The 19,655-nt window shown below is 46.0% G+C and overlaps 1 protein-coding gene across 7 annotated transcripts in view; it reads left to right on the top strand.

Moving 5' to 3' along the window:
* The window catches only part of GAS7 (growth arrest specific 7), a 279,805-nt gene that overhangs the window by 175,319 nt on the left and 84,831 nt on the right, over nt 1–19,655 (top strand). For all 7 annotated transcript variants that reach the window (XM_032139667.2, XM_032139670.2, XM_032139673.2 and 4 more), the window contains exon 2: nt 3,574–3,694. In XM_032139667.2, coding sequence (XP_031995558.1) covers nt 3,574–3,694 — 121 coding nt within the window. The remainder of the gene's footprint in view (nt 1–3,573; nt 3,695–19,655) is intronic.

Raw genomic sequence — 19,655 nt, 5'->3', positions numbered from 1 at the left:
GGCTGTACTACACTATCCATCCATCTGTTGGTGGGGATTTGAGTTGTTTCCACTTTTTGGCCATTACAAACGGTATTGCTATGAGCATCCGTGTACCAATTTTTGTTTAACTGCGTGTTTCTAGGTGTTTGTGTCTATACCCGGTTGTCTCCATGTCTTTTGACTTCTGAGTTGTTTAAAGTCAGCCATCAGGAGGAACTCCTTTCTAAGAGAAGAGAAAGGTGATGGGACTCTGGCTGCCTCCGGAGATGGAGGCAGAGCGTGGCCCTGCAGGAGGGAGATGTGGAGACCACCTTTGCCACATGAGCCACATTAGGAGATGAGCCTGGTGGCCCCAGTGCCCTCCTCCTCCCCTCTTTCAGCATCTCATGGCCCTTCACGGCTCAGTATCAGGGTGCCTCCCACCTTCTGTAAGGTCCTGAATTTCCTCGTTGCAGGAGACCTCCGTGGTTATCAGTGCCTTGCAGAGAAGGGACGGCATCATTATTGCTCTTTCCTGGGTGGGACACTGAGGGTCACGGGTTGGGTCCACTGGCTGTCCACCTCCTGTAGGGAGTGGTCTCCTCACTGCCCAGCCCTCTCACCAGAACGCACTGGCCAGCTCTCAAGCTGTTAACCTCCCCAGCAGGTGTTTGCCGTTCAAGTCGGGTAGTATTGGAAACAGAAACCTCAGAGAAGTGACTGTTGATGGTGACATTTCAGACAGAGGGATGGTGAGGCTAGGGTGGAGGTCGGTATCGCCGTAGACAGACTGCGTGAAGCCCTTCCAGCGGAAACCCCCATTCGTTGCGCATTCTTCGGGTCGAGCGCTGCCCTAGGTGCTGAGTTGTGTATTGTTACCCTCTCCAGTGTCTTCCACAACTGAGCTCATATTATCACCCTTCATTTCACAGATTCGAGAATAGCCTGGTGAGTCAGTAGCCTGTGGTCACATGGCTGTCAAGCGGTCCACAGGCAGGATTGGCACTGAAGGCTGAGCCTGAGGGCTGTTTTCACTGTGCCTATGGGTTCCTGTCTCTGCACCCCTTTTCTGACCATGTCAACATTTGATCCTTCCCATTTCCTCCCAAGTTATTTGGATAAGTACCAATATGGCTTTCCCACGTTTAATTGAAGGAGAAACTAGAATATTTCACTCAAGGAGAGGACACCTGGCATCTTGCCCCTCTGGTTCTAGAATCTCTTTCATCAAACACTCATGCCTGTAGTTGTATTTTTTTGTTCTTTGTTTTGAGACAGGGTCTCACTCTGTCACCCAGGCTGGAGTGCAGTGGTGCGATCACAGCTCACTGCAACAACCTCCTAGGCTCAGGCAATCCTTCCACCTCAGCCTCCTAAGTAGCTGGGACCACAGGCGTATGCCACCACACCCGGCTAATTTTAAAAATTATTTGCGGACAGAGTCTTCCTATATTGCTCAGGCTGGTCTCAAACTTCTGGGCTCAAGCCATTCTTCCACCTCGGCCTCCCAAAGTGCTAGGATTACAAGCATGAGCCATTGCACCTGGCCCTAACCCTCATTTTTAATCCCCTGACCACCCACCCATGCCGACTTTATTCCCAATCCTATTGGACAGAATGTACATCTCCTGTGCATGGGATACTTCTTTCTCTCAACATGCACGCGCGCACGCACACACACACGCACCTTGTTATAATCCTATTTGTCTTGCATGTATGTTGGCTATCTTCCAATCCTGGAGAGGCCAAAGCAGTGAGGAGGCCCAGGTAAACCTGCCCAGATGTGGGCTTGTGCTTACTGGACGTACTGGTGAGACAGCAACCTGGGACCCTGGTGGGATGCCACACCGTGTTGAGCCTGGCTGCTGTCCACCTCACTGTCTCCTGCTTTCTTAGAAGACAGTCTTCCATACGGAATCAAACGGGCTCTGCAGGTTAGCAGGTGTAGGAGACGGCGTGTCCAGGGCATAGGGGAAAGCTTTTAATTAAGTTGTGAAAATTCATTATGAAACTTACACCGCAGCTACGCAGAGGGCAGAAGGGAGGCTGTTTTTACTCAAAGTCCCTGAGCAGCTCAGATTTACTCGTTCTCTCCGATGACATGCAAGGCACTACGGGAAGCCGCGGCACATGGTTTTGCAACCTTCACAAGGCGTGAGAGCAGCCTGGGAGCTGTGTGTCTCTGCTCCTCTCTTTCATTCTGTTACCTTGTTTTCCTAAGCGGGAGTCACCAGGGACCACCACTATGGGCACAGCTGGGGGATACTGAGGACATTTGGGAGCCGATTACCTTTACTGTTTGTGAACAGCCCTTGGCTTTGCTGAGAAATTCATGGCTACTCTCTTCGTGTGGCTAGAATTCTGATTTTAATCAATTTACTTCAAAAGGCACAGCAATCTTGTGGGCTAATTTGGACTCTCTGTCCTAATTTTAAAATGTTCTTTAGCTAACAACTTTTATTTCTGTGTTTATGGGAGATAATTTAGGGGGAACAGATATGTAGAAAGGAGAGTATAATAATTGCCTGTAATCCCAGCACCCAGGGATCATGGCTGTTTTTTTGTTTGTTTGTTTGTTTTTTATATTTTTGTTTGTTTGTTCTGAGACGGACTCTCGCTCTTTCGCCCAGGCTGGAGTGCAGTGGTGTGATCTCTGCTCACTGCAACCTCCGCCTCCTAGGTTCAAGCACTTCTCTTGCCTCAGCCTCCCGAGTACCTAGGACTACAGGCGCACGCAGCCACTGCCTGGCTGATTTTTTGTATTTTTAGTAGAGGTGGGGTTTCACCATGTTGCCCAGGCTGGTCACGAACTCCTGAGCTTAGGCAATCCGCCCGCCTCGGCCTCCCAAAGTGCTGGGATTACAGACGTGAGCCACCGTGCCCGGCCATGGCTGTTTGTTTTTAGCATCTGTCTACTTGATATCTAGTTTCTTTATATGTCATATACATTTTTCTCTGATTTGTTTTTTAATGAAAAGTAACTGTATACATGTTTAAAAGAATTAAACTACACATAAATGCGTACAGTGGGAAGTCAGCGTCTGCTCTGTCTCCGAGTCCTAGTTCTTTTTGCCAGAGTGATCTGGACCCTTGGCGAGAGAAGCTCCATCCAGCTCTTCATGGATTCTCGGCATTATTGTAGAATGTTTTGCATCTCGCTGTGGGATGACTTGCATTAATTACTTCTGCTAGGTTTGCACAGCAAGCCTGGGGCCTTGTCTGCTGCTGTGCTTCGTGGTCTGGGAATTTCAGGCTTCAGATTTCACAATGGGAGCTGGTGGAGTGACAGGGCCCCCTTGCAAGCGGAGCAGCCTATGAGTGATTTTCTAGGGGGCAGCGGAGAAAGTCCAGCTCCATTAGCTGAATGGCATTTTCCTCTCTGCTCCCAGAGGAGCTGTCCCCTGTGCAGGGGCTCTGAACACTCAGGTGCTTCTCACCGCTCACGCAACCCCTGAGATCACGTGTGTGCTGCCTCTGACCTCAGGGGTTTATGGGCCACAGACTTCCCAATGTCACGCTACTCTAGGGTGAATTCATCAGCCTCTGCCTTACTGGTTTAAAAACTCTTGCAAAAATGCCAAATGGGTGTGACTTCTCTTTCTTCTCCAACAGAAGCCTGGAATGGTCCCCCCTCCGCCGGGAGAAGAAAGCCAGACGGTCATCCTTCCACCTGGCTGGCAAAGCTACCTGTCGCCTCAGGGCCGGCGGTACTATGTCAACACGACCACCAATGGTGAGTCCCGCTCGGGGGAGCATCCTGCACCAACCCCCTGGCATTCTGGCTCTCTAGAGGGGCAGGTTTTTTCTCCCTTCTTCACCTCTCTGTTTGGGGGTTTTTTCTTCTTAAGTCTATGCTCAGGGGCTGCAGTAGAGTCTTACTCCTCCCACTGTGCTGGGTGGTAGGGGTGCAAGTCTGGGTCTGTAGTTCTGGGATTATCTTGGAAGGAAGGCTGCCCTTTATGGTTTGAGTCTTCTTTGGACCCTCACGTCCACCCTGGGTGTCTGTGTTAAACCCAACCTGTTTGTCTGGGGCTGTGTTTTCTGAAAGGTATCTCAAAAGGTTCTATGGTCAACAGCTGGCTTGAATAAAATGAACGAGGCGAAGCCACTGCATGATGTCTTGGAATTTTGAAGGTTTTAATAATCTTGAAGTTTCAATACAGGGATTGCAAATGCGAGGTTTCCCTAATTTCACTACAATGTCATCTTTTTCCTTAAGTATCTCACTGGCTGGCATTTCTCTGGATGTTCTTTGGGAAATGCCGGGGGTACTTATGGGTTATTTATCCCATCAAATAGTACAGGTTCCATGTTCATTTCTGAGTTGAATAGGACCACACCTCAATGCCCCCAATAATTAGGGACCCCCTGGGCCTTCAAATGACCCCAGGATCCCCAGAAGTTTTCTGTAGATGGTTTATAAAAGGGGGTGCACCACGTGGCAGGTTCTGTAACAAGGTGAGCAGAGGGCACTGTTGCAGGCTGTGGTCTTGGGCAGGGCAGGACAGGGCAAACCAGCTAAACAGAGCTGTGTCTTGACCTCCGTGACTCCCCAAAGAAATTACCATGAGAGAACTGACAGGATTTAAACCAAGGAAAGTTAGATTTAGTGGGAATCATAGACATGCGTTCCAAGGCAGAAGACGAAAATCGTACCCAAATCCACCTGCTGGCTCAGCCTTGGCCTCTCACTCCTCTGTGCCTGCCTGACTACATGACCACCCCTTCCCACCTGGGGGTGTTGTTACTACAGTTGATGATTATAAGCCTGTACCAGGAGGGGGTCCTAGTGACAGGGGAGCCAGCTACTGTTTAGCAGAGACACAAAGAAGGCAGCTGGTTTATTCGTATCCCCTGGCAACCTGACCTTCCGCAGGCTCAAGAGGGGTGGTCTAGTGGAAGAGATAATGAAGTTTCTAGGAAAAGGGAAGTAGGACTATTTCTGACCGTTCTAATCTTACACTTCCTCAAAACAAACACATGAGCAGCTTTGTACTGTTACCAGAGACTTGAAATTTTAGAGAAGAGTGTCTATGTATGCAGCACCCATCTGCCAAACACAGAATTTGGACCGTAGGATCATGAGATCATCACTTATTTGGGATATCATTGGATCCAAATTATTGGAAGGTCAGGTTGCCAGGGGATATGAATAATTTGGATCCATTATTGTCCCAAATAAGCTACTCTATTGCAAAGGGGCATGGGGGGAAATGGCTTTCTGAATTTCAGCATCTTTATCTTTTTTTAAGTTAGAGAATAGTTTATTTTCAGGGTACAAAATTCAATAAGTACAAAAGGATTTCAAATAAAAAATAATCCCCGGTCTCACCTTTTAAACATATGTACACGTATTCTTTTTAAAATAAATTGGAAAATATTGTCTATTTTGTACTTTAAGTTACTTTGACAGTGTATGTGGACCTCTTTCTATACTTTGTACATTTCAGTCTAACTCATTCTTTTAAACAGCTGTGTAGTAATCCATTGCATGGGTATGCTGTTAATTTCACCAGCACTCTATTAATTTAAGTCACATTTTATATCAATAGACAGTGTCTGGCAGCTTTTTTCTGGGACTCAGACTTTAGCAGATACCACTGGTGACAGCTTTCTTATGCGTCCTAGGATATAGTGATCCCACGGAGGCTTCAGGCCAGGGGTGAACTTTTTCTGTAAAGGGCCAAGTAGTCAGTATGTAGGCTTTGAGGGTCATGTGGTCTCCGTCCCAGCCACTCAGCTCTACTGTCGCAGCATGAAAGCAGCCCTGGATGATAGGTACACAAATGAGTGTAGCTGTGTTCCAATAAAACTTTATCTATGGATCCAAAAATGAGAATTTCAGATAACTTGTGTGTGTTATAAAATATCATTGTTCTGGCCGGGTATGGTGGCTCATGCCTGTAATCCCAGCACTTTGGGAGGCCGAGGCAGGTGGATCACTTGAGGTCAGGAGTTCCAGACAAGCCTGGCCAACATGGTGAAACCCCGTCTCTACTAAAAATATCAAAATTATCCAGGTGTGGTGGTGGGTGCCTGTAGCCCCAACTACCCGGGAGGCTGAGGCAGGAGAATCGCTTGAACCCGTGAGGTGGAGGTTGCAGTGAGCGGAGATCACACCATTGCACTCTAGCCTGGTGACAGAGCAAGACTCTGTCTCAAGAAAAAGATACAAAATAAAACGTGAAAGACGATTTTCGTTGGCAGGTTCACTGGGCCATATGATAGTCGGTTTGACCAGGTGGTGCCCTGGGCCACAGCTGCTGGTCCCTGCTTCAGGCTGTCTGTTGGCTCCACGAGGACTTGTCCTATTTGCCCTTCCTCTCTTTTTATTTATTTATTTATTTATTTATTTATTTATTTTTTAGACAGGGTCTCACTCTGTTGCCCAGGCTGGAGTACAGTGGCACAATCATGGCTCACTGCAGCCTCAACCTCCTGGGCTCAAGCACTCCTTCCATCTCAACCCCCTAAGTAGCTGGGATTGCAGGATTGCAGGCATGTGTCATCATGCCCGGCTGATTTATTTTTTTATATTTTTTATTTATTTGAGACAGGGTCTCACTCTGTTGCCCAGGCTAGAGTGCAGTGGCACGATCATGGCTCACTGCAGCCTTAACTTCCTGGGCTTAAGTAACCCTCCCATCTCAGCCTCCTGAGTAGCTGGGATTACAGGCATGTACCACCTGGCTTTTTGTATTATTATTATTATTTTTTGTAGAGATGTTTTGCCATGTTGCCCAGGGTGGTCTTGAATTCTTGGCCTCAAGTAATCTACTGGCCTTGACCTTCCACAGTGTTGGGATTACAGGCAGGAGCCACTATGCCTAAAACCAGTTTTTTGTTTGTTTGTTTGTTTTTTGGTAGAGACAGGGTTTCAGTATGTTGCCTAGGCTGATCCCGAACTTCTGGCTTCTGCTTCTGCTTCCCAAAGTGCTGAGATTATAGGCATGAGCCACTGTGCTTGGCTCTCCTCTTTTATGCTAAAAATAATTCCAACACCTACCTTGGTCTTACGTTCTAGATTTATGCCAGTTTTATTCATTACTTGTTTAGCTCTTTTTTTTTTTTTTTTTGAGACGGAGTCTCGCTCTTTCACCTGGACTGGACTGCAGTGGCGCTATCTCGGCTCACTGCAAGCTCCACCTCCCAGGTTCACGCTATTCTCCTGCCTCAGCCTCCCAAGTATCTGGGACTACAGGTGCCTGCCACCACGCCCGGCTAATTTTTATATTTTTAATAGAGACGGGGTTTCACCGTGTTAGCCAGGATGGTCTCGATCTCCTGGCCTTGTGATCCGCCCGCCTCGGCTTCCCAAAGTGCTGGGATTACATGAGGTACCAGGCCCGGCCTTAACTCATTGTTTTATCTGTTTGATTGAATCATTCATTCAACACATAGTTGAGCCTCAAATATGTACCAGGCAGAGTGAGTCTTGGATACTGGGGATTTAATAAGAACAAAGTCTCTGCCCTCGAAGTGTTTATCTTCTTATAGTGGGAACAGATTTTAAGTGAAAACCTATTTGATTCAATCAGGAAAGGGTTGTGAAGCAGGAGTCCAGGGTTTTTTTAGAGCATGTCACAGAGAGACCCTGGGGAATCAGCAGAGGCTTCCTGGAGGAGGAAGCTGCAGGATGGGAAGGATAAGGAAGGGGTAGGGGATGGGAAGTGTCTTATTGATGGCAAAGAGTCAGCTGTGTTTGTAGGGATCACGCAGCCCTCGAACATTATATTAATAATTTCGCTCTAGAGTGTAAGGGAGAAGGAAAGCAGCTATCTTTCTGATTCTCCTCTGGAATCGTTTCTTAGACTTGTTTTGTTTGGCTGTAGGGATGTTTTAAATACTTTTTAATCTGTCTGCCTTTCTGCAGGAAGGCATCTATGAGAATAGCCACTCATGTTTATCTTACCTCCTGACTCCTGGAGGCACCTGAGCTTGTGCCTCCTCACTGCTGGGACAGCTGCATCTGCCTTTCTGCCTGGCCCCTTGCTTAAGCGTCTTTGTTCTGTCCCTCTCCAGGTGGCATTTCATCCACATGCTAGCCCGGTGCCCAGAAAGTGCGGTCCCGGTTCTAAGCAGGCCATTCTTCTCTTCCTCTTTGTCTCTCTACCTTTCTTCCACACACTTCTTGTCTTTCTCCCTTAATCCCTAATCTCTTCTTTTCCAGAGGGTGCCTGGGGATAATAGGTGTTCTGTCCCCATTTTTACACCTATAACCAGTTGAAAGTCTAATTTACATTTGTGTTACCTTGCCTTGGCTAATCTGCTTGTTTTCTTTTTTTTGTTTCTTTTCTTTTTTTGAGAGTCTCGCTCTGTCGCCAGGCTGAGTGCAGTGGCGCGATCTTGGCTCACCAAAACCTCCGACTCCCAGGTTTACATGATTCTCCTGCCTCAGCCTCCCGAGTAGCTGGGATCACAGGCATGTGCCATCATGCCCAGCTAATTTTCGTCTTTTTAGTAGAGATAGAGTTTCACCATGATGGCCAGGATGGTGTTGATTCCTGACCTCATGATCCGCCCCTCCTTGGCCTCCCAAAGTGCTGGGATTACAGGCGTGAGCCACCGTGCCTGGCTGGCTAATCTGCTTATTTTCACATCCATTTAGGATTTTATGGATGAGGCTGTCACAGTGCTAGCCACTGAGCCAGGCTCTGGGGATCCAAAATCAAACTAGATGCTGTCTGTGATCTCAGAGCCTGCAGTTCGAATAGGGCCAGAGACAAATATAAACCTGTAAGTGTTACAAGTATTCATGCGGAAATCTGGGGGCTTGAGGAAGGGAGTAGTCAACTTTATCTGGGTATCAACCAAGTCTTTGCAGGAGGAGGGGGCAGCCTTGACTCAGGCATTCCAAGCCAAGGTTACAGCATGAGTAAAGACCAGGCAGGAGAGAAAAACAGCCGATGTGTTTGGCATTGGTTAAAGAACAAAGAGGTGAGAGAGAGAGTCAGGGGCCTTGGGGCATTTTGAGGAGTCAAGTCTTTATCCTGTAGGCAGCAGGAATCCATGGGAAATTTCCAGGCGGTGGCGTGACATGATCAGAATATTGTGGCAAGGCTGCTTGTGCAGCAGAGCGAAGGCTTTAAGGCCGGTGAGCATGGAGGCCGACAGACTAAATGAGAGGAGAAATAATGAGGTCAAACTCCAATTCTACAGCAGTGGCTGGAGAGGAGGAGGTAGAATCTGTCAGACAGGATGTGGCTATGGCAGGTCAGGGATTGGAAGTGCTTGGATTCCTCCGGGTTTTCTGCCTTGTGTGATGGGACCGTACAGTGAGTATAGGGAGTATAGGGTATTCAAGGGAGGAACAGGTTAGGAAGAAAGAAAAATGAGTCCATGCTGAGTGTGTAGTTCCCTGGGGTGCGTTCAGGGAGAGATGGCTGGCGTTTGGATGGCTACAGTGTGACTTAGAGGACTTCTGAGCTAGAGATGGGAACTTGGTGAGCCATGTGGCATGCAGAGAGCAGAATGGATTTTGCCCCTCCTTGCCCCGTTGGCCCGGCCGCTGTTGCGCAGTGACCAACCTGCCCAGCCACAGAGGGTGGCCCAGGATTTGCGTTTCATCAGCAGAGAGGTGAAGTGATGAGGATATAGAAGATCACCCGGGGCCTTGCAGCACAGGTTTAAGGCAGCAGCCAAGGAGACTTTGAAGGAATTGTCAGAGATATGAGGAATCCAGGAGAAGGTAATGTCATCAAAGGCAAGGGAGAGAAGATTGTGAGGAAGGGGAAGTCAGGGACAGACTGAAATATAGATCAGGTTTATGATAAGAGTGTTGTTTTAAATCAGTGGGGAAAGCACGGATTATTTAGTAAACGGCGTTGGGCCAGATGGCTAACAGGAAGTTTCAGTGGTTAATGCAGTAATGCCATTGCTTTCATATAAACTTGCCAACGCCATCAGAGCATGCTCCGTGGACTTTGGGAAGTCCCCATCTTTCTTGTGGCTCTCTGGAAATTTCATCATGCAGAGTGGCCTTCAGTTCAGCCCCAGGAACTCCCGGGGTTTTGGTATCAGGAAACTGCTTGTCTTGTGCTGTCCAGGGAAGCTCTCTGTTCCCACCAAAAGTTGACTGTATTGCTAACAGTTTGGGATAGTGAGCTATTATCAATAGCCTACCCCATCCAGGGACCTCAGCTAGTGTTAAGGAGACTGTCTTAGTCTGTGCGGGCTGCACTAACAAAATACCATAGACCGGATGACTTATAAACAATGGAAATTTATTTATCACAGTTCAGGAGGATGGGAAGTCCAGGATCAAGGTGCTGGCAGATTTGGTGTCAGGTGTGGGCCTGCTTTCTGGTTCATAAGGACAGCTGCATTCTCACGTGGTGGAAAGGACAAACAAGATCCTCTGGGTTTCTCTTTTTTTTTTTTTTATTTTTTTTTTTGAAACAGAGTCAGGCTCTGTCACCCAGGCTGGAGTGCAATGGCACGATCTCGGCTCACTACAACCTCCGTCTCCTGGATTCAAGCGATTCTCCTGCCTCAGCCTCTCGAGTAGCTGGAACTATAGGTGCCCGCCACCATGCCTGGCTAATTTTTTGTATTTTTTAGTAGAGATGGAGTTTCACTGTGTTAGCCAGGATGGTCCAATCTCCTGACCTTGTGATTCACCCTCCTCGGCCTCCCAAAGTGCTGGGATTACAGGTGTGAGCCACCGCGCCTGGCCTGGGTTTCTCTTTTAACGGCACTAACTCCATGATGGTGGAGCCTGCATGACTTAGTCACCTCCTAAAAGCGCCGCCTCTTCATACTGTCACATGGGGAATTAGGTTTCAACATGTGAATTTGGAGGGGACACAAACATTCAGACCATGACAGGGACCTCTTACTTATACAACAAATAATTATATTTCAAGAGATATAGCACAACATTTTTTGCTCCATTTATAATTGAAAGGTCGGCTGGGTGTGGTGGCTCTCACCTGTAATCCAGCACTTTGGGAGGCTGAGGTGGGCAGATCACTTGAGCCCAGGAGCTGGAGACCAGCCTGGGGACCATGGTGAAGCCCTGTCTCTATTAAAAATACAAAAATTAGCTGGGCGTGGTGGTGCACACCTGTAGTCCCAGCTACTTGGGAGGCTGAGGTGGAAGGATCACTTGAGCCCAGGAGGCGGAGGTTGCAATGAACTGAAATTGCACCATCGCTCTCCAGCCTGGGTGACAGAGCAAGACACTGTCTCAAATAAATAAATAAAATAAAAATATAATGGGAAGGCCAGGCATGCATGCTTCCTCACTTAATATAGTCATAGGTATTCAGGCCCTCTTTTTGGAGAGATGCTGACCTTTTAGATATTATTTAGGATACATTTTACCATTTGGACATTAGGAGTATTTGAAGCCAGTATGGATGGCCAAGATTGGTTTAGTTTAATATATTAGTCAAGATTTTACTTCTTATTTCTTAATCTTTGTGTACTCTAAATCCAGTAGTTTTATCTATATCATTCATTTTTTTAAAAAAAGTACCATTTAAGATGATATCTTAACCCTTTCTCCCCCACTATAAAGCAGAGCCTGATGCAAGGATTGAGTGTTAACACCTTATTTAGGAGGTATTGGTACGGAGTGGTGAGGGTAGGTGTGCAAGGGAAGGAAAGCCAAAGAACAAGGCCAAGTGATGCTGGCTGGTGTTTGACAGTGAAATGCAGAGTCCCAGCTGGTCACTTAGTGAATATGTTCACTTCTGGAAGGGCTGCAAGGAGGAGCCATGCCCTGGAGTAGTCCGCAGGAAAGCAGAGATGTTTTATCTGCTCACCTCCCTCTTGTCTCCTATTTCACACTGGCCAATCCCCTCCCCTTGCACAGCTATTTCCCTACACATTTGGGTCGTACCATCTGACTCCTACCAACCTCTCAGAAAGCCACATTCCACTATCCAGAGTGATGCTTTATCCAAGCCCAAGGCAGTGGTCAGCAGAGCATGAATGAGGTACCAAGCAAAACAGAAGGTGGCTGGTTGATGGAACTATGAAGAGTCCAATGTCTGTGTCCCTAGGCAGAGACTCTCCTAGAACTGAGTGCTGTGGTGAGCATCTGTCTCCTCTCTCAGACCTTGATAACTTGATCTTTCATAAAAGTGGGTTGCAGAGGCCGGTGATTTTGCTTCGTAATCATCCTAGGTGGAAGCTTCTAAATCCTCTAACACAGGGGTTGGCAAACTGTGGCCCATGGGCCAAATTCAACTCACAGCTGTTTTTGTAAATGAAGCTTTCTATTGGAACACAGCCATGCCCTTTTGTTTACATATTGTCTACGGCTGGTTTTGCACAGAGATTGTAGAGCTGAGTACAAGCTGTCTCCAACCTAAAATGGTTGGCCTTAACGATCTGACTTGGTGTAAAAGTGATACTCATTCACTAGAAACTGTACTTTAGTTCAGTATTCAGTAAATTACAAGAGATATATAACACTTTACTACAAAATAAGCTTTATGATAGATGATTTTGCCCAACTGTAGGCTAACGGAAGTGTTCTGAGCACGTCTAAGGTAGGTGAGGCGAAGCTATAGCATTCAGTAGTTTAGTGTAATACACGTATTTTTGACATACAATATTTGCAAGTTACAATGGGTTTCTCAGTATATAGCCCTGTCATACGTTGAGGAGTATCTAGTTGCAGCAGAGACCACGTGGCTCACAAAGTGGAAATATTTACTCTCTGACCCTTAACAGAAAAAGTTTGACAATACCTGGTTTAAGAAATAGAACCAGGCTGGGCGCGTTGGCTCATGCCTGTAAACCCAGCACTTTGGGAGGCTGAGGCGGGCGGATCACCAGGTCAGGAGATCAAGACCATCCTGGCTAACACGGTGAAACCCCATCTCTACTAAAAAAAAATACAAAAATGTAGCCGGGCGTGGTGGCGGGCGCCTGTAGTCCCAGCTACTCTGGAGGCTGAGGCAGGAGAATGGCGTGAACCCAGGAGGCGGAGCTTGCAGTGAGCCAAGATTGCGCCACTGCACTCCAGCCTGGGCGACAGAGGGAGACTCCAAAAAAAAGAAAGAAAAAAGAAAAAAGAAATAGAACCTGTTTGTTTTACACATACGGAAATGAAGTCCCTACGTGGTAAAGGGACTTGATCCAAGTTATCTGGTCATTTATAAGCCAAGCTGTGACCAGACTGCCCAGTCTTCTAATCTTTTCTTTTTTGCCTCAGTATTTGGAGGAATGGGCATGGGTGGCAGTGACTTAAGTTGGAATGAGAATAACTGAGTTTGTGGATTAGTAGATAAAGAAAAATAATCTGAAATAACAATTTTTTAAGGGAAACCTGTGCATCTTATTAAAGCATGAACCCAAATCCAAGAGAGTTGAAAATTGCTTTTAAGCTTTACTTTTTTATTTTTTGAGTTGACCTCCCGGGCTCAAGTAATCCTCCCACCTTAGCCTTCCAAGTAGCTGGGACCACGGGCACATGTCACCACACCAGGGTACTGGAAAAAAAAAAAAAAAAAGTCTTTTTTTTTTTTTTTTGGAGAAGGGGTCTTGCTATATTGCCCAGGCTGGTCTTGAACTCTGGGCTCAAGCAATCCTCCTATCTTGGCCTCCCAAAATGTTGGGATTACAGGCATGAGTACCACACTCAGCCTTTTAAGCTCTTTTGATGAAGAATCTATATCCATAAATGTGTTATTATGTTTGTGAGCGAAGCTTGGAGGGCTAAACCAGGATGTGAGCTTTTGGATTCCTTTGCCAAATAGTAATTTTCTTGATTTCTTGCTTTAATTTTTCTTTAAATGAGTGGATTCCCATTTAACTTTATTATGCCAGGAACTAAAGTGAGTTTCTGGATAAGTTTTCCAGCAGAACACTTTTAACTTTTCTTTGTTACAAATAATTGGATCCTTTTCTAACTCCCCAAATAGAATGAACGGCCCTGATAATTCCGTGTTAATAAAAGTTACTCTGAGAAGGTTCTATTCCCAAAAGCATCCATCTATTTTCTTCTGTCCATCTGTGTTGAGCAAATGTGAGACTAAAAAGATGTGCATGTGGCACATTTGGTTGATTAAATTAGGGTTGTGTGCATGTGCGCATGTGCGTATGTGTGTGTGAGTGTGAGAGAGAGAGAGAGCGCCAGCATAATTTATATAAAGCCTAATTTTGGCTTTATTATTTTTCTTTAATGGATTCTTAGTGGAAGGCTGTTAGAGCTTAAAGCTTCCTATTAATCCGCTTCTGTGTGGGTTTTGTTTTCTCTTCCAGGATATCCGTTCTAATGTGTAATGTTTAGGTAATACTTACGTGCATAACACACCCCTCATTTTTCACCAGTGTTTAAGGCCAGTAATCTCCTATTTGTGGCAAATGCCAAGTGGCTTAAAGTCAGTCACACCGCTAGTATGAAGTTGAAGACCCACACAAGCAAAAAGACAAAAGAGACAGATTTTGTTGTTTGCTCTATTCTAGGAAGTTGAGTTACTTTGCAAGACTGTTTATTGGTAAACAGTGTGAGAGCGTTCCTCACTGTCTGTTAGGTGGAGTCAGTGATTAGCAGCATGTGGTTCAGATATGGAACTGGAACAAAAATAAATGTGTAGAATAGGATCCAGAAATCTTCTAGAATATTCGGTGACCCAGAATATTCCACTCCTAGCTGTATACCCAAGAAAATTGGAAACACATGTCCACACAAAAACCTGTACATGCATGTTCAGTTCAGAGGAGCGTTATTTATTATGGCCAGCAGCAACCAAAATGCCCATCAACTGATGGATGGATGAACAAAATGTGGTTTTATCCATACAATGGAATATTATTCAGCCATAAAAATGAATGAAGGTACTGGCTGATACATGCTACAATGCGGATGAACCTTGAAAACATCACAGCAAGTCGAAGCTAGACACAAAAAGCCGTGTGCCATATGATTCTGTTTATATGAAATGCCTAGAATAGAGAAATCCACAGAAAACTACCCTGGTGGTTTCTTGGGGCTGGAGTTCATAGAGAGTGACTGCTGATAGGTACAGGGTTTCTTTTTGAGACAATAAAAATGTTTTAAAATTAGGTAGTGGTGCAGGTTATACAACTCTGTGACTATACCAAAAACCATTATATTATATGCTTTTAGAGGGTGAATATAATGATATGTGAATTATATTGCAATAAAAGTGTCATTAAAAACAGGCATGTGTGGGCATGGTGGGCGTTTATGACTTTCTTGGCATCCTTTAGAAACCGTTCTTTTTTTTTTTTTTTTTTTTTTTGTGAGACAGAGTCTCACTGTGTCACCCAGGCTGCAGTGCAGTGGCACGATCTCAGCTCACTGCAACCTCTGCCTCCGGGTTTTAAGGGATTTCTCCTGCCTCAGCCTCCCGAGTAGCTGGGATTACAGGTGCCGACCACCACGCCCGGCTAATTTTGTATTTTTAGTAAAGATGGGATTTCACCAGGTTGGCCAGGCTGGTCTCAAACTCCTGATCTCAGGTGATCCACCAGCCTCAGCCTCTCAAAGTGCTGGGAATACAGGCATGAGCCACCGTGCCCGGCCTAGAAACCATTCTTTAGACGTCTTGGTTAGGGAGTCTTTCTGCCTGATTGCCAAACTTTGGTGGGTGTCAGAAATACCTCGGAAATTGAGTTTGTTTAAAAAACAAAACAGTACGCAGATTCTATCACTGACTTTCAGAATCTATTTGGAAAGAGAAAAAATGTCTACTTTATATTTTTCAAAGTTTTCTAACAGTCACCACCTATTTTTACTTGCAAGGACACTTTGCAATAATAAAATGGTGGAGGCATAGTCAAATATGATAAAGTTGAAGAACAAATTTAAATCCAATTTCCTCTTATAGAAATTTAATGAGAAAACACAACTTCTTTAAACAGGTAAACATGCATCGTAGCCCCAAGGTTAAAGGTTATATAACCATAAACCATTGTAGAATCTCATGGTGGAGCTGTTGAAGACAAATAACTCAATTTTGTGGTTACAAGACTTAGAATGAGTATAAAATTGCCAAGAAAGGCCCTTCACCTGGCCAGTGTTTATATTCTTAAGTGTCACCAGCGTGGCTGACTTGTAGATATTTTCCAGCCTTTATTTATTTATTTAATTTATTTATTTATTTTTTTGAGACGGAGTCTCGCTCTGTCGCCCAGGCTGGAGTGCAGTGGCGCAATCTCGGCTCACTGCAAGCTACGCCTCCCGGGTTCACGCCATTCTCCTGCCTCAGCCTCTCTGAGTAGCTGGGACTACAGGTGCCCGCCACCACGCCCGGCTAATTTTTTTGTATTTTTAGTAGAGATGGGGTTTCACCGTGGTCTCGATCTCCTGACCTTGTGATCCGCCCGCCTCGGCCTCCCAAAGTGCTGGGATTACAAGCGTGAGCCACCGCGCCCGGCCCCAGCCTTTATTCTTATGTGTTTAAGAGGATGTAATGGCAGGTCTTATAATTTCAAAGCTTTAGGGTCAATAGCTCAAAAATTGTTTGGATCTCAGCATTTTTGCTATTAAAAAATATGCATGCACTCTGCTTTCAACTTTGTTTCTAGCTGAGGCTAAGTCAAAGAATTTGGGGTGGCCGGGCGCGGTGGCTCATGCCTGTAATCCCAGCACTTTGAGAGGCCGAGGTGGGTGGATCACAAGGTCAGGAGATCGAGATCATCCTGGCTAACATGGTGAAACCCCGTCTCTACTAAAAATACAAAAAGTTAGCTGGGCATGGTGGCAGGCGCCTGTAGTCCCAGCTACTCGGGAGGCTGAGGCAGGAGAATGGCATGGACCCGGGAGGTGGAGCTTGCAGGGAGCCGAGATCGCGCCACTGCACTCCAGCCTGGGCAGCAGAGTGAGACTCTGTCTCAAAAAAAAAAAAAAAAAAAAATTTGGGACTTGTACTGTTTTCATTTGTACATTCTGCTTAGCACCCTGGCATCCAGACAAGATGAACAGCATCCCTGCCTTCAAGGAACCTAGAGTCTCATGTGCAGCAGTTCAGGCCTTGGGGGTTTGGACGAGTTGTAAAGTTTCTTCTTTCATTTTTCTCTTCTATGGAGATCTTTAGACTGGGGCATCCTAATTTGCCTCTACTTTGGTTAGGACGAGTGTGCTGGCCTGTAGTCACTTGTCTCTTTACCATTCATTACATGGTGGAGCCCAGTGGCTCAGTGGAGTCCAGGCACTAATCCCATAGCAGGATCTCTACCAGTCGTTAGATCGACCAATACTCGTTAATTACAGGCCAAAGGAAGTACAGGTCCACTGTGCATTGTGTACCTAGCAGGAATGACTTTTGCTTGATTTGAACTCATTTTGAAAAGTGCTGGTCTGTGATTACTGGACTCCTAGGGAAATGGCATTATAATGTTTTGGGGGTGGCAGGCAGGTAAGGTCAGGACCTCTGGAATCCAGGAGAGCTGTCCTACAAAGACACAGGGAGGGTAGATGTCACTTGCTGGATTGTCATTAGACTAGGGACTGTCAACAGAAGCTTCCACTCTGTGAACACAGTGCTTAAAAATGTTGTTAGTTTTCAACATTGAAAAATTGGGAGTTTTTTTCATAAACATCTGGATATCTATCTTTTTTCAGAAAATCGTGAGGTGTGGCCCCACCTTCCTGCATGAACACAGCTGACTGGGGCTCAGAGGGTTTCCACTACCTGCCATTTTTTTTTAATACTCAATTGGGCTTCATGCATGTGTTTCCCGTGTTTAGTTCTGTGGGTGTCTGAGTTTGGGCCCGATGAAAAGAGGGTGCCTGGTGATTTTACATCAAGTATTGCGGGTGAGGGTGGCATCAGACACAAAGTCAGGAAGATATATATGTGTGTGTGTGTGTGTGTGTGTATGTATATATGTGTGTATATGTATATACACATACCTGTATATGTGTATATACATACATGTACATATGTATACACACGTACATATGTATACATACACATACACGTATATACACATATGTATATATACACATACACATGCGTATACACATGTACGCATATATACGCATGCGTATACACATGTATGCATATATACATATACACACATACATATATACATATATGTATATGTATATATGCATGTGTGTGTGTGTGTGTATATATATATATTTTTTTTTGAGATGGAGTCCTGCTCTGTCGCCCAGGCTGGAGTGCAATGACGCGATCTCAGCTCACTGCAACCTTTGCCTCCTGGGTTCAAGTGATTCTCCTGCCTCAGCCTCCTGAGTAGCTGGGATTACAGGCACGTGCCACCACACCCGGCTAATTTTTGTATTTTTAGTAGAGACAAGATTTCACCATGTTGGTCAGGCTGGTCTTGAACTCCTGACGTCGTGATCTGCCCGCCTTGGCCTCCCAAAGTTCTGGGATTAGAGGCATGAGCCACCGCGCCCAGCCTAGGAAGACATTTTATGAATGAACTTGGAAATGAGAGATTATGAAAGGGGACCAAGCAAGAGAATAAAAAATCTAGGGCAAGCAGACACATTACTCAACAGGTATGAAGCACCAGTTTCAAGAGGGGTCTTAAAACCCATCCTACTCTGCCTTTTTTCTGGGGCTTTTATATGTGTCCAACATTAGCGCAGGAAGCTCTGCCATTCTGGGGCTTGTGTGGAGCCTATGGGGTGGGGGGTGGGAATGGGAGCCTGTGGTGCGGCGGGAAGTTTTGGGCTACAGGGAGGATCTGTCTGGATGGACATAACCAGAGTGGGCTTTTAAAGGGTGAGGTCCCAGGGAGTCAGTGAAACTCCTAGTATACGTGGAAATGATCTCTAGGTTATATTCTAATAAGTGAGTGGGCAAGGACCATGTGAATTGATTATCAAGTAACAAGGATTTGCTAAATGCCTTCCGTGTGCTGGGCTCTGATTAACCACTTGGATGGCTTCTTGCAGGGGTGGTGTGGGCAAACACAATGTGAATGGCTTCTTGTTTGCAAAGACAGAATGCTTCCTGAAGTGGATATGAGATTGTTAAAATGAGACTCTCCTTTGGGTTGGAGTTCATTTCCTTTCCTGCCTGAGTATTGTGCTGAAAGTCCTTTCCACCTCTAAACACCCTACGAGGCTGTGAGTTGCAACTCCTACAAGCTCGTCACCCACGAATGTTTGAGACGGTGCCTCCCTATGCAAAGCTGGCATGAGGTCCCATGGATGAGATTGTTATTGTTGGAGGAAGACCTTGGAGTGGGGTAATAGCTTTTTTGTTACTTCATTCTGAGTTGGATTCCAAAGTAGGTAGCACTCATCCAAGAGGTGTAGGAGGAGGAAAACAGGGTGAGAAGTTAGTCATGCAGGATGTTGGTGTTTACTGCCTGCCCACTCCCTGTGAGCACTGTGCCCAGTGGAGCAGAAGGGGCACTGAGATGGCACAAGGGTCTTGTCATCCTTGGACAGATGATGAGCCATGCTGTGCAGGTAGCAGGCACCCTGGATATGTCTGAGGCATGAAGCTCCTGCCCTCTTGCCAGCTGTGGTTAATGCCTATCTGCGTGCCCAAAGATACCCTCAGCCCGAAAAGAGTCGCTTCTGTGAGGTCAGTCGAGAGTCAAGCCATTTATTGAGTGGTGTGCCACAGGGATGGACTATTGGAGTAATACGTTGGAGGGATGGACTATTGGAGTAATATGTTGGAGGGATGGACTATTGGAGTAATATGTTGGGGTAGGGTCCTGCTCCCACTCTGAAAGCTTGGCCAGATTGTGGGGACCCCATGGGGGGCCTTGGTGGCTGG

The sequence above is a fragment of the Hylobates moloch genome, unplaced genomic scaffold, assembly GCF_009828535.3.
Source record: "Hylobates moloch isolate HMO894 unplaced genomic scaffold, HMol_V3 SCAFFOLD_19, whole genome shotgun sequence".
In the NCBI taxonomy this organism is placed as follows: domain Eukaryota; kingdom Metazoa; phylum Chordata; class Mammalia; order Primates; family Hylobatidae; genus Hylobates; species Hylobates moloch.
The sequence above is the reverse complement of the archived record's forward strand: the minus strand, read 5'-3'. Positions and strand labels throughout refer to the sequence as shown.